The 12,259-nt window shown below is 51.0% G+C and overlaps 1 protein-coding gene across 1 annotated transcript in view; it reads left to right on the top strand.

Moving 5' to 3' along the window:
- The window catches only part of LOC142842013 (ubiquitin carboxyl-terminal hydrolase 11-like), a 111,201-nt gene extending 99,471 nt beyond the window's left edge, over positions 1-11,730 (top strand). The window contains exons 16-22 of the mRNA XM_075959001.1: positions 5,876-5,946; positions 6,627-6,739; positions 7,187-7,336; positions 8,046-8,161; positions 9,730-9,818; positions 10,804-10,956; positions 11,326-11,730. Coding sequence (XP_075815116.1) covers positions 5,876-5,946; positions 6,627-6,739; positions 7,187-7,336; positions 8,046-8,161; positions 9,730-9,818; positions 10,804-10,920 — 656 coding nt within the window. The 3' untranslated portion in view covers positions 10,921-10,956; positions 11,326-11,730. The remainder of the gene's footprint in view (positions 1-5,875; positions 5,947-6,626; positions 6,740-7,186; positions 7,337-8,045; positions 8,162-9,729; positions 9,819-10,803; positions 10,957-11,325) is intronic.
- Positions 11,731-12,259: the final 529 nt, after the last annotated feature.

Below are 12,259 nucleotides of genomic sequence, written 5' to 3'. Positions count from 1 at the left end.
GAGAACAGGACAGGAAGTCCCAGATCCCCGAGAACAGGAAGTCCCAGATCCCTGAGAACAGGAAGTCCAAGGCCCGAGAACAGGAAGTCCCAGATCCCCGAGAACAGGAAGTCCCAGATCCCCGAGAACAGGAAGTTCCAGATCCCCGAGAACAGGAAGTCCCAGATCCCCGAGAACAGGAAGTCCCAGATCCCCGAGAACAGGAAGTCCCAGATCCCCGAGAACAGGAAGTCCCAGATCCCCGAGAACAGGAAGTTCCAGATCCCCGAGAACAGGAAGTTCCAGATCCCCGAGAACAGGAAGTCCCAGATCCCCGAGAACAGGAAGTCCCAGATCCCCGAGAACAGGAAGTCCCAGATCCCCGAGAACAGGAAGTCCCAGATCCCCGAGAACAGGAAGTCCCAGATCCCCGAGAACAGGAAGTCCCAGATCCCCGAGAACAGGAAGTTCCAGATCCCCGAGAACAGGAAGTCACAGATCCCTGAGAACAGGAAGTCCCAGATCCCCGAGAACAGGAAGTCCCAGATCCCCGAGAACAGGAAGTCCCAGATCCCCGAGAACAGGAAGTCTCAGATCCCCGAGAACAGGAAGTCCCAGATCCCCGAGAACAGGAAGTCCCAGATCCCCTAGAACAGGAAGTCCAAGGCCCGAGAACAGGAAGTCCCAGATCCCCGAGAACAGGAAGTCCCAGATCCCCGAGAACAGGAAGTTCCAGATCCCCGAGAACAGGAAGTCCCAGATCCCCGAGAACAGGAAGTCCCAGATCCCCGAGAACAGGAAGTCCCAGATCCCCGAGAACAGGAAGTCCCAGATCCCCGAGAACAGGAAGTTCCAGATCCCCGAGAACAGGAAGTTCCAGATCCCCGAGAACAGGAAGTCCCAGATCCCCGAGAACAGGAAGTCCCAGATCCCCGAGAACAGGAAGTCCCAGATCCCCGAGAACAGGAAGTCCCAGATCCCCGAGAACAGGAAGTCCCAGATCCCCGAGAACAGGAAGTCCCAGATCCCCGAGAACAGGACAGGAATTTCCAGATCCCCGAGAACAGGAAGTTCCAGATCCCCGAGAACAGGAAGTCCCAGATCCCCGAGAACAGGACAGGAAGTCCCAGATCCCCGAGAACAGGAAGTCCCAGATCCCCGAGAACAGGAAGTCCCAGATCCCCGAGAATAGGACAGGAAGTCCCAGATCCCCGAGAACAGGAAGTTCCAGATCCCCGAGAACAGGAAGTCACAGATCCCTGAGAACAGGAAGTCCCAGATCCCCGAGAACAGGAAGTCCCAGATCCCCGAGAACAGGACAGGAAGTCCCAGATCCCCGAGAACAGGAAGTCCCAGATCCCCGAGAACAGGAAGTCCCAGATCCCCGAGAACAGGAAGTCCCAGATCCCCGAGAACAGGAAGTTCCAGATCCCCGAGAACAGGAAGTCCCAGATCCCCGAGAAAAGGAAGTCCCAGATACCCGAGAACAGGAAGTCCCAGATCCCCGAGAACAGGACAGGAAGTTCCAGATCCCCGAGAACAGGAAGTTCCAGATCCCCGAGAACAGGAAGTCCCAGATCCCCGAGAACAGGACAGGAAGTCCCAGATCCCCGAGAACAGGAAGTCCCAGATCCCCGAGAACAGGAAGTCCCAGATCCCCGAGAATAGGACAGGAAGTCCCAGATCCCCGAGAACAGGAAGTTCCAGATCCCCGAGAACAGGAAGTCACAGATCCCTGAGAACAGGAAGTCCCAGATCCCCGAGAACAGGAAGTCCCAGATCCCCGAGAACAGGAAGTCCCAGATCCCCGAGAACAGGAAGTCCCAGATCCCCGAGAACAGGAAGTCCCAGATCCCCGAGAACAGGAAGTCCCAGATCCCCGAGAACAGGAAGTCCCAGATCCCCGAGAACAGGAAGTCCCAGATCCCCGAGACAGGAAGTTCCAGATCCCCGAGAACAGGAAATCCCAGATCCCCGAGAACAGGAAGTCCCAGATCCCCGAGAACAGGAAGTTCCAGATCCCCGAGAACAGGAAGTCCCAGATCCCCGAGAACAGGAAGTCCCAGATCCCCGAGGACAGGAAGTTCCAGATCCCCGAGAACAGGAAGTTCCAGATCCCCGAGAACAGGAAGTCCCAGATCCCCGAGAAGAGGACAGGAAGTTCCAGATCCCCGAGAACAGGAAGTTTCAGATCCCCGAGAACAGGAAGTCCCAGATCCCCGAGAACAGGAAGTCACAGATCCCCGAGAACAGGAAGTCACAGATCCCCGAGAACAGGAAGTCCCAGATCCCCGAGAACAGGAAGTCCCAGATCCCCGAGAACAGGAAGTCCCAGATCCCCGAGAACAGGAAGTCCCAGATCCCCGAGAACAGGACAGGAAGTCCCAGATCCCCGAGAACAGGAAGTCCCAGATCCCCGAGAACAGGAAGTCCCAGATCCCCGAGAACAGGAAGTCCCAGATCCCCGAGAACAGGACAGGAATTTCCAGATCCCCGAGAACAGGAAGTTCCAGATCCCCGAGAACAGGAAGTCCCAGATCCCCGAGAACAGGACAGGAAGTCCCAGATCCCCGAGAACAGGAAGTCCCAGATCCCCGAGAACAGGAAGTCCCAGATCCCCGAGAATAGGACAGGAAGTCCCAGATCCCCGAGAACAGGAAGTTCCAGATCCCCGAGAACAGGAAGTCACAGATCCCTGAGAACAGGAAGTCCCAGATCCCCGAGAACAGGAAGTCCCAGATCCCCGAGAACAGGACAGGAAGTCCCAGATCCCCGAGAACAGGAAGTCCCAGATCCCCGAGAACAGGAAGTCCCAGATCCCCGAGAACAGGAAGTCCCAGATCCCCGAGAACAGGAAGTTCCAGATCCCCGAGAACAGGAAGTCCCAGATCCCCGAGAAAAGGAAGTCCCAGATACCCGAGAACAGGAAGTCCCAGATCCCCGAGAACAGGACAGGAAGTTCCAGATCCCCGAGAACAGGAAGTTCCAGATCCCCGAGAACAGGAAGTCCCAGATCCCCGAGAACAGGACAGGAAGTCCCAGATCCCCGAGAACAGGAAGTCCCAGATCCCCGAGAACAGGAAGTCCCAGATCCCCGAGAATAGGACAGGAAGTCCCAGATCCCCGAGAACAGGAAGTTCCAGATCCCCGAGAACAGGAAGTCACAGATCCCTGAGAACAGGAAGTCCCAGATCCCCGAGAACAGGAAGTCCCAGATCCCCGAGAACAGGAAGTCCCAGATCCCCGAGAACAGGAAGTCCCAGATCCCCGAGAACAGGAAGTCCCAGATCCCCGAGAACAGGAAGTCCCAGATCCCCGAGAACAGGAAGTCCCAGATCCCCGAGAACAGGAAGTCCCAGATCCCCGAGACAGGAAGTTCCAGATCCCCGAGAACAGGAAATCCCAGATCCCCGAGAACAGGAAGTCCCAGATCCCCGAGAACAGGAAGTTCCAGATCCCCGAGAACAGGAAGTCCCAGATCCCCGAGAACAGGAAGTCCCAGATCCCCGAGGACAGGAAGTTCCAGATCCCCGAGAACAGGAAGTTCCAGATCCCCGAGAACAGGAAGTCCCAGATCCCCGAGAAGAGGACAGGAAGTTCCAGATCCCCGAGAACAGGAAGTTTCAGATCCCCGAGAACAGGAAGTCCCAGATCCCCGAGAACAGGAAGTCACAGATCCCCGAGAACAGGAAGTCACAGATCCCCGAGAACAGGAAGTCCCAGATCCCCGAGAACAGGAAGTCCCAGATCCCCGAGAACAGGACAGGAAGTTCCAGATCCCCGAGAACAGGAAGTCCCAGATCCCCGAGAACAGGAAGTCCCAGATCCCCGAGAACAGGAAGTCCCAGATCCCCGAGAACAGGAAGTCCCAGATCCCCGAGAACAGGAAGTCCCAGATCCCCGAGAACAGGAAGTTCCAGATCCCCGAGAACAGGAAGTCCCAGATCACCGAGGACAGGAAGTCCCAGATCCCCGAGAACAGGAAGTCCCAGATACCCGAGAACAGGAAGTCCCAGATCCCCGAGAACAGGAAGTCCCAGATCCCCGAGAACAGGAAGTTCCAGATATCCGAGGACAGGAAGTTCCAGATCCCCGAGAACAGGAAGTCCCAGATCCCCGAGAACAGGAAGTTCCAGATCCCCGAGAACAGGAAGTCCCAGATCCCCGAGAACAGGAAGTCCCAGATCCCCGAGAACAGGAAGTCCCAGATCCCCGAGGACAGGAAGTTCCAGATCCCCGAGAACAGGAAGTTCCAGATCCCCGAGAACAGGAAGTTCCAGATCCCCGAGAACAGGAAGTTCCAGATCCCCGAGAACAGGAAGTTCCAGATCCGCGAGAACAGGAAGTCCCAGATCCCCGAGAACAGGAAGTCCCAGATTCCCGAGAACAGGAAGTTCCAGATCCCCGAGAACAGGAAGTCCCAGATCCCCGAGAACAGGAAGTCCCAGATCCCCGAGAACAGGAAGTCCCAGATCCCCGAGAAGAGGAAGTCCCAGATCCCCGAGAACAGGAAGTCCCAGATACCCGAGAACAGGAAGTTCCAGATCCCCGAGAACAGGAAGTCCCAGATCCCCGAGAACAGGAAGTCCCAGATCCCCGAGAACAGGAAGTCCCAGATCCCCGAGAACAGGAAGTCCCAGATCCCCGAGAACAGGAAGTTCCAGATCCCCGAGAACAGGAAGTCCCAGATCCCCGAGAACAGGAAGTCCCAGATCCCCGAGAACAGGAAGTTCCAGATCCCCGAGAACAGGAAGTCCCAGATCCCCGAGAACAGGAAGTCCCAGATCCCCGAGGACAGGAAGTTCCAGATCCCCGAGAACAGGAAGTTCCAGATCCCCGAGAACAGGAAGTCCCAGATCCCCGAGAACAGGACAGGAAGTCCCAGATCCCCGAGAACAGGACAGGAAGTTCCAGATCCCCGAGAACAGGAAGTCCCAGATCCCCGAGAACAGGAAGTCCAGATCCCCGAGAACAGGAAGTCCCAGATCCCCGAGAACAGGAAGTTCCAGATCCCCGAGAACAGGAAGTTCCAGATCCCCGAGAACAGGACAGGAAGTTCCAGATCCCCGAGGACAGGAAGTCCCAGATCCCCGAGAACAGGAAGTCCCAGATCACCGAGAACAGGAAGTCCCAGATCCCCGGGAACAGGAAGTTCCAGATCCCCGAGAACAGGAAGTCCCAGATCCCCGAGAACAGGAAGTCCCAGATCCCCGAGAACAGGAAGTCCCAGATCCCCGAGAACAGGAAGTTCCAGATCCCCGGGAACAGGAAGTTCCAGATCCCCGAGAACAGGAAGTCCCAGATCCCCGAGAACAGGACAGGAAGTCCCAGATCCCCGAGAACAGGACAGGAAGTCCCAGATCCCCGAGAACAGAACAGGAAGTCCCAGATCCCCGAGAACAGGAAGTCCCAGATCCCCGAGAACAGGAAGTCCCAGATCCCCGAGAACAGGAAGTCCCAGATCCCCGAGAACAGGAAGTTCCAGATCCCCGAGAACAGGAAGTCCCAGATCCCCGAGAACAGGAAGTTCCAGATCCCCGAGAACAGGAAGCTCCAGATCCCCGAGAACAGGAAGTCCCAGATCCCCGGGAACGGAAAGTTCCAGATCCCCGAGAACAGGACAGGAAGTTCCAGATCCCCGAGAACAGGAAGTTCCAGATCCCCGCGTACGGAAAGTTCTAGAACCCCGAGAATAGGAAGTTGTAGAACGTTCTAGAACCCCGAGAATAGGAAGTTGTACAACGTTCTAGAACCCCGAGGACAGGAAGTTGTAGAAAGTTCTAGAACCCCGAGAACAGGAAGTTCCTGATCCTGGGAACGGAAAGTTCTAGAACCCCGAGAGCGGAACGTTCCGGAATCGCCCCCGGGCCCTAACCGTCTCCTCTGCCCCCCGCAGCCCAGCCGTACATCGCCATGGACTGGGAGCCCGAGATGAAGAGGCGTTACTACGACGAGGTGGAGGCCGAGGTGAAACCCTGCCCACGAGGATTCGCACCCACGGCCCGATGTTTATTTTTATTTCATTTTTATTTCTTTTTCTATTTATTTATTTATTTATTATTCTTTTTTTGTTTTTTATTTTTATATTTTTATTTTTATTTTTTTATTTTTTATTTCTTTTTCTTTTTATTTATTTATTATTTTTATTTTTATTTATTTTATTTTTATTTCTTTTTCTTTATTTATTATTCTTTTTTGTTTTTTATTTTTATCTTATTTTTTTATTTTATTTTTATTTCTTTTTCTTTTTATTTATTTCTTTATTATTTTTTTGTTTTTTATTTTTATTTATTTTATTTTATTTTTATTTCTTTTTCTTTATTTATTATTCTTTTTTGTTTTTTATTTTTATTTATCTTATTTTTTTATTTTATTTTTATTTCTTTTTCTTTTTATTTATTTCTTTATTATTTTTTTGTTTTTTATTTTTATTTATTTTATTTTATTTTTATCTCTTTTTCTTTTTATTTATTTATTTTTCTTTGTTTTTTATTTGTATTTTTTTTAATTTTTAATTTTTATTTTTATTATTTTTTGGGTTTTGCGAGACAGGGTTTCTCTGTGGTTTTTCGGTTCCTGTCCTGGCACTCGCTCTTGCAGACCAGGCTGGACTCGAACTCAGACCCCCCTGCCTCTGCCTCCCCCAGGGTTACGTGAAGCACGACTGCGTGGGGTACGTGCTGAAGAAGAGTCCCGTGCAGCTGCAGGAGTGCATCAAACTCTTCACCACCGTGGAGACGCTCGAGAAGGAGAACCCGTGGTGAGGGAAATAGAAAATAATAGTTAGGGGGCTGGGGCGGTGGCTCAGTGGTTAGAGCACGGCCTGCTCTTCCCGAGGTCCCGAGTTCGAGTCCAATAAAATAAATAAGAATATTGTATACATAACGAATAAATATAAAATTAGAATATTGTATACATCATGAATAAATATAAAAAATCAGAATATATTTATACATAATAAATAAATATAAAAAATTAGAATATTATATATGATCAATAAATATAAAAATCAATATAAAATTAGAATATTGTGCACATAATAAATAAATATAAAATTAGAATATTGTATACATAATAAATAAATATAAAATTGGAATATTGTGTATATAATGAATATAAAATTAGAATATTGTATACATAATGAATAAATACCCCACGCCGCCCGCCCCCCGTGACCCCGCCCGCCCGTCCGTCCGTCCGTCCGCAGGTTCTGCCCCTCCTGCCGGCAGCACCGCCTCGCCACCAAGAAGCTGGACCTGTGGACGCTGCCCGAGGTCCTCATCATCCACCTCAAGCGCTTTTCCTTCTCCAAAGTCGCGCGGGAGAAGCTGGACACCCTGGTGCAGTTCCCGATCCGGTCAGGACGCAGGGCGGGAAAAACTGGGTCGGGGGGGGGACACGGGGGGGGAGCCGAACCCGTGACGGGGCGGGAGGGGCGGCTCAGTGGTTAGAGCGCGGCCTGCTCTGCCATGGGCCCCGAGTTCGAGTCCCGGCCACCCCATGGTAACTCGGGCGGGAGGGGTGGCTCAGTGGTTAGAGCGCCGCCTGCTCTTCCTGAGGTCCTGAGTTCGAGTCCCGGCAACCCCAGGGTGGATCACAGGCGTCTGGGGTGGGGTCTGGTGCCCTCTGCTGGCCTGCAGGGATACAAGCAGACAGAATAATATTGTATCCATAATAAATCAATATAAAAATAATTAGAATATTGTATACATAATGAATAAAAATAAAATTACAATATTGCATGCATAATGAATAAATAAATATAAAAATTAGAATATTGCATGCATAATGAATAAATATAAAATTAGAGTATCGCATGCATAATAAGTAAATATAAAATTAGAGTATTGCATGCATAATGAATAAATATAAAATTAGAGTACCGCATGCATAATAAATAAATATAAAATTAGAATATTGCATGCATAATAAATAAATAAATACAAAAATTAGAATATTGCGTATGTAATGAATGAATATGAAATTAGAATATTGTATACATAATAAATTAATTAATTAAAAAACCCCACCGTGACTACCCATAATTCCCCTCTTCGCCCCCGCAGGGATCTGGATTTCTCCGAGTTCGTCATCCAGCCCAAGAACGACTCCGCCCCCGACCTGTACAAATACGACCTCATCGCCGTCTCCAACCACTATGGCGGCATGCGGGACGGACACTGTAGGTGCCGTCGGGGCGGGAACGGGGGCTGGGGGGGTGAACTCAGGAGGGAACCGGTTTGGTCCGGTCGGATCCGGTTTGGTCCGGTTTTGAAGCGGTCTACACTGGTTGGATCCAGTTTGATCCAGTTTTGAAGCTGGCTACACTGGTTTGATTCAGTTTGATCCTGTTTGATCTGGTCTGATCCGGTTTTGAAGCAGTCTACACTGGTTTGATCCAGTTTGATCTGGTTTGATCCGGTTTTGAACAGGTCTACACTGGATTAATCAAGTTTGATCCGGTTTTGAAGCGGTCTACACTGGTTGGATCCAGTTTGATCCGGTTTCATCCGGTCTGATCCGGTTTTGAACCTGTCTACACTAGTTTATTCCAGTTTGAACCGCTTTGATCTGGTCTCATCCAGTTTGAACTGGTTTTGAAGCTGTCTACACTGGTTTCATCCAGTTTGAACCAGTCTGATCTGGTCTGATCCGGTTTTGAAGCCGTCTACACTGGTTTGATCCAGTTTGATCTGGTTTGATCCGGTTTTGAACAGGTCTACACTGGTTTAATCCAGTTTGATCCGGTTTTGAAGCTGGCTACACTGGTCTGATCCAGTTTGATCTGGTTTTGAAGCAGTCTACACTGGTTGGATCCAGTTTGATCCGGTTTCATCCAGTCTGATCCGGTTTTGAACCTGTCTACACTGGTTTGATCCAGTTTGAACCACTTTCATCTGGTCTCATCCAGTCTGATCCGGTTTTGAAGCTGTCTACACTGGTTTCATCCAGTTTGATCCAGTCTGAACCAGTTTGATCTGGTTTTGAACCTGTCTACACTGGTTTGATCCACTTTGATCTGGTTTTGAACAGGTCTACACTGTTTTGGTCCAGTTTGAACCAGTTTGATCCGGTTTTAAAGCTGTCTACACTGGTTTTATCCAGTTTGATCCGGTTGTGAACATGTCTACACTGGTTCAATCCAGTTTGAACCAGTTTGATTTGGTCTGATCCAGTTTTGAAGCGGTCTAGACTGGTCTGATCCAGTTTGATCCGGTTTGATCCGGTTTTGAACCGTTCTACACTGGTTTGATCCAGTGTGATCTGATTTCATCCGGTTTTGAACAGGTCTGCCCTCTTTTGGTCCAGTTTGAACCAGTTTGATCTGGTTTTGAACGTGTCGACACTGGTTGGATCCAGTCTGGGCCAGGGACAAAACGATCCAGGCGGGGGGGGGGCTACAAGGAGATGCGGACGCCGAGAGAGCCAGAGAGGGGGAATGTTTGTTTATTTACTTATTTTTATTTATTTATTTATTTTTATTTATTTGTTGCTTATATATTTAATTTTTATTTATTTCTTTATTTTATTCATTTATTTATTTTTGTTTATTTATTTGTTTGTTTATTAAATTAATTTATTTATTGTTTATTTATTTATTTTTTATTTATTTAATTTTTATTTGTTTCTTTATTTTGTTCATTTGTTTATTTTTATTTCTTATTTATTTATTTTTGTTTATTTGTTTGTTTATTTAATTTATTTACTGTTTATTTGATTTTTGTTTATTCGTTTGTTTGTTGATCGCAGACACGACCTTCGCCCGCAACAAGGACAGCGGCCAGTGGCACTACTTCGACGACAACAGCGTCTCCCCTGTGAACGAGAATCAGATCGAGGTATAAAACTGGGTGCTGGGAGCTGAGTTCTCCCTGGGTGCTTGGGGCTGAGTCTCCCTGGGTGCTGGGAGCTGAGTTCTCCCTGGGTGCTGGGAGCTGAGTCTCCCTGGGTGCTGGGAGCTGAGTTCTCCCCTGGGTGCTGGGAGCTCAGTCATCCAGGTTCTAATAACTCAGTTCCTATTGGGTGCTGGGGTCTGAGTCCTCCCTGGGTGCTGGGAGCTGAGTCCTCTGGGGTGCTGGGAGCTGAGTCCTCCCCGGGTGCTGGGAGCTGAGTTCCCCCTGGGTGCTGGGAGCTGGGTTCTCCCTGGGTGCTGGGAGCTGAGTCCTCCCTGGGTACTGGGAGCTGAGTTCCCCCTGGGTACTGGGAGCTGAGTTCCCCCCCCCGAGTGCTGGGAGCTGAGTTCTCCCTGAGTGCAGGGAGCTGAGTCCCCCCTGGGTGCTGGGAGCTGAGTCCCCCCTGGGTGCTGGGAGCTGAGTTCTCCCTGGGTGTTGGGATCTGAGTTCCCCCTGGGTGCTGGGAGCTGAGTTCCCCCTGGGTGCTGGGATCTGAGTTCCCCCTGGGTGCTGGGAGCTGGGTTCCCCCTGGGTGCTTGGAGCTGAGTCCCCCCTGGGTGATGAGAGCTGAGTCCCCCGTGTGCTAGGAGCTGAGTCCCCCTGGGTGCTGGGAGCTGAGTTCTCCTGGGTGCTGGGAGCTGAGTCCCCCTGGGTGCTGGGATCTGAGTCCCCCGGGTGCTGGGAGCTAAGTCCCCCTGGGTGCTGGGAGCTGAGTTCTCCCTGGGTGCTGGGAGCTGAGTTCTCCTTCCCTTGGTGCTGGGAGCTGAGTTCTCCCTGGGTGCTGGGAGCTGAGTCCTCCCTGGGTGCTGGGAGCTGAGTCCCCCCGGGTACTGGGAGCTGAGTTCTCCCTGGGTGCTGGGCGCTGAGTCCTCCCTCCCGACCTCTCACCCGACCCCTGACCTCTCACCTGACCCCCGACCTCTCCCCGCAGTCCAAGGCCGCCTACGTCCTCTTCTACCAGCGCCAGGACGTGGCTCGGCGGCGCCCGTCCCCAACCGGCTTGGCCCCGGGTTCGAGACCCCACGCTGACGTCATGGACGTGAACTGAGGGGTCCCCGGATGAGGACGCCGCTTCCCCCCCCCCGTGTCCTAAGTTCGAGTCCCCATCCGGACCCCCGATGTCCCGAGTTCAAGTCCCCATCCGGACCCCCGGTGTCCCGAGTTCGAGTCCCCATCCGGACCCCGGTGTCCCGAGTTCGAGTCCCCATCCGGACCCCCCGGTGTCCCGAGTTCGAGTCCCCATCCGGACCCCCCCGGTGTCCCGAGTTCGAGTCCCCATCCGGACCCCCGGTGTCCCGAGTTCGAGTTCCCATCCGGACCCCCGGTGTCCCGAGTTCGAGTCCCCATCCGGACCCCTGTGACGTCCCGAGTTCGAGTCCCCATCCGGACCCCTGTGACGTCCCGAGTTCGAGTTCCCATCCAGACCCCCCGGTGTCCCGAGTTTGAGTCCCAGTGCCTGAGTTCGAGTCCCCATCCGGACCCCCGGTGTCCCGAGTTCGAGTCCCCATCCGGACCCCCCACTGGTGTCCTGAGTTCGAGTCCTTATCCGGACCCCCGGTGTCCCGAGTTCTAGTCCCAGTGTCCCGAGTTCGAGTCCCCATCCGGACCCCCGGTGTCCCGAGTTCGAGTCCCCCCAGCATCGCAGGCTGAGTCCGTGGCTGCCGTTCTCTCGTGCCGCTGCCTCTGCGCCCCGACCTCCCCGATTCGTTCCTATTTCTGTTTATTTATTCCCCCCCCCGCGTCCCCAGCGCCGACCCCGGGGACCCAGAGTGTATTTTCTTACTTGCACCCGAGACCCGCCGCTGCGTGTGGAAAAATAAACGTGAGAATTCCAGTTAAATAAACGTAAAAATCTGCAGTCCGCCCCGCGCGGGGCCGTGTGGTTTTTATATTTATTTTTATATTTTTTATTTATTTTTCATTACGCGTGCGATATTCTAATTTTATATCTATTTATTATGTATAAAATATTCTGATTTTTATATTTATTTATTCATTACGTATAGAAAAAATATCCCGCACGCCTTTAATCCCAGCACTCGGGAGGCAGAGGCAGGCGGATCTCTGTGAGTTCGAGATCAGCCTGGTCTACAGAGCTAGTTCCAGGACAGGCTCCAAAACCACAGAGAAACCCTGTCTCGAAAAACAAACAAACAAACAAAAAAAAGAGGAAAAAAAATCACCAAAAAAAATCACAAAAAAATTATAGAAAAAATCACAAAAAATCACAAAAAAATTACGAAAATGTCACAAAAAAATCACCAAAAAATCACAAAAATATCAAAAAAATAAAAAAAATAAAAAAAATCACAAAAAAATAAAAATAAATAAATAAAAATTCAAAAAAATCCAGTTTGGAAGCAGCCTACACTGGTTTGATCCAGTTT

The sequence above is a fragment of the Microtus pennsylvanicus genome, chromosome Y (assembly GCF_037038515.1).
Source record: "Microtus pennsylvanicus isolate mMicPen1 chromosome Y, mMicPen1.hap1, whole genome shotgun sequence".
Classification (NCBI taxonomy): Eukaryota; Metazoa; Chordata; class Mammalia; order Rodentia; family Cricetidae; genus Microtus; species Microtus pennsylvanicus.
Note: the sequence above shows the minus strand (reverse complement) of the source record. Positions and strands in the feature narration are given on the sequence as shown.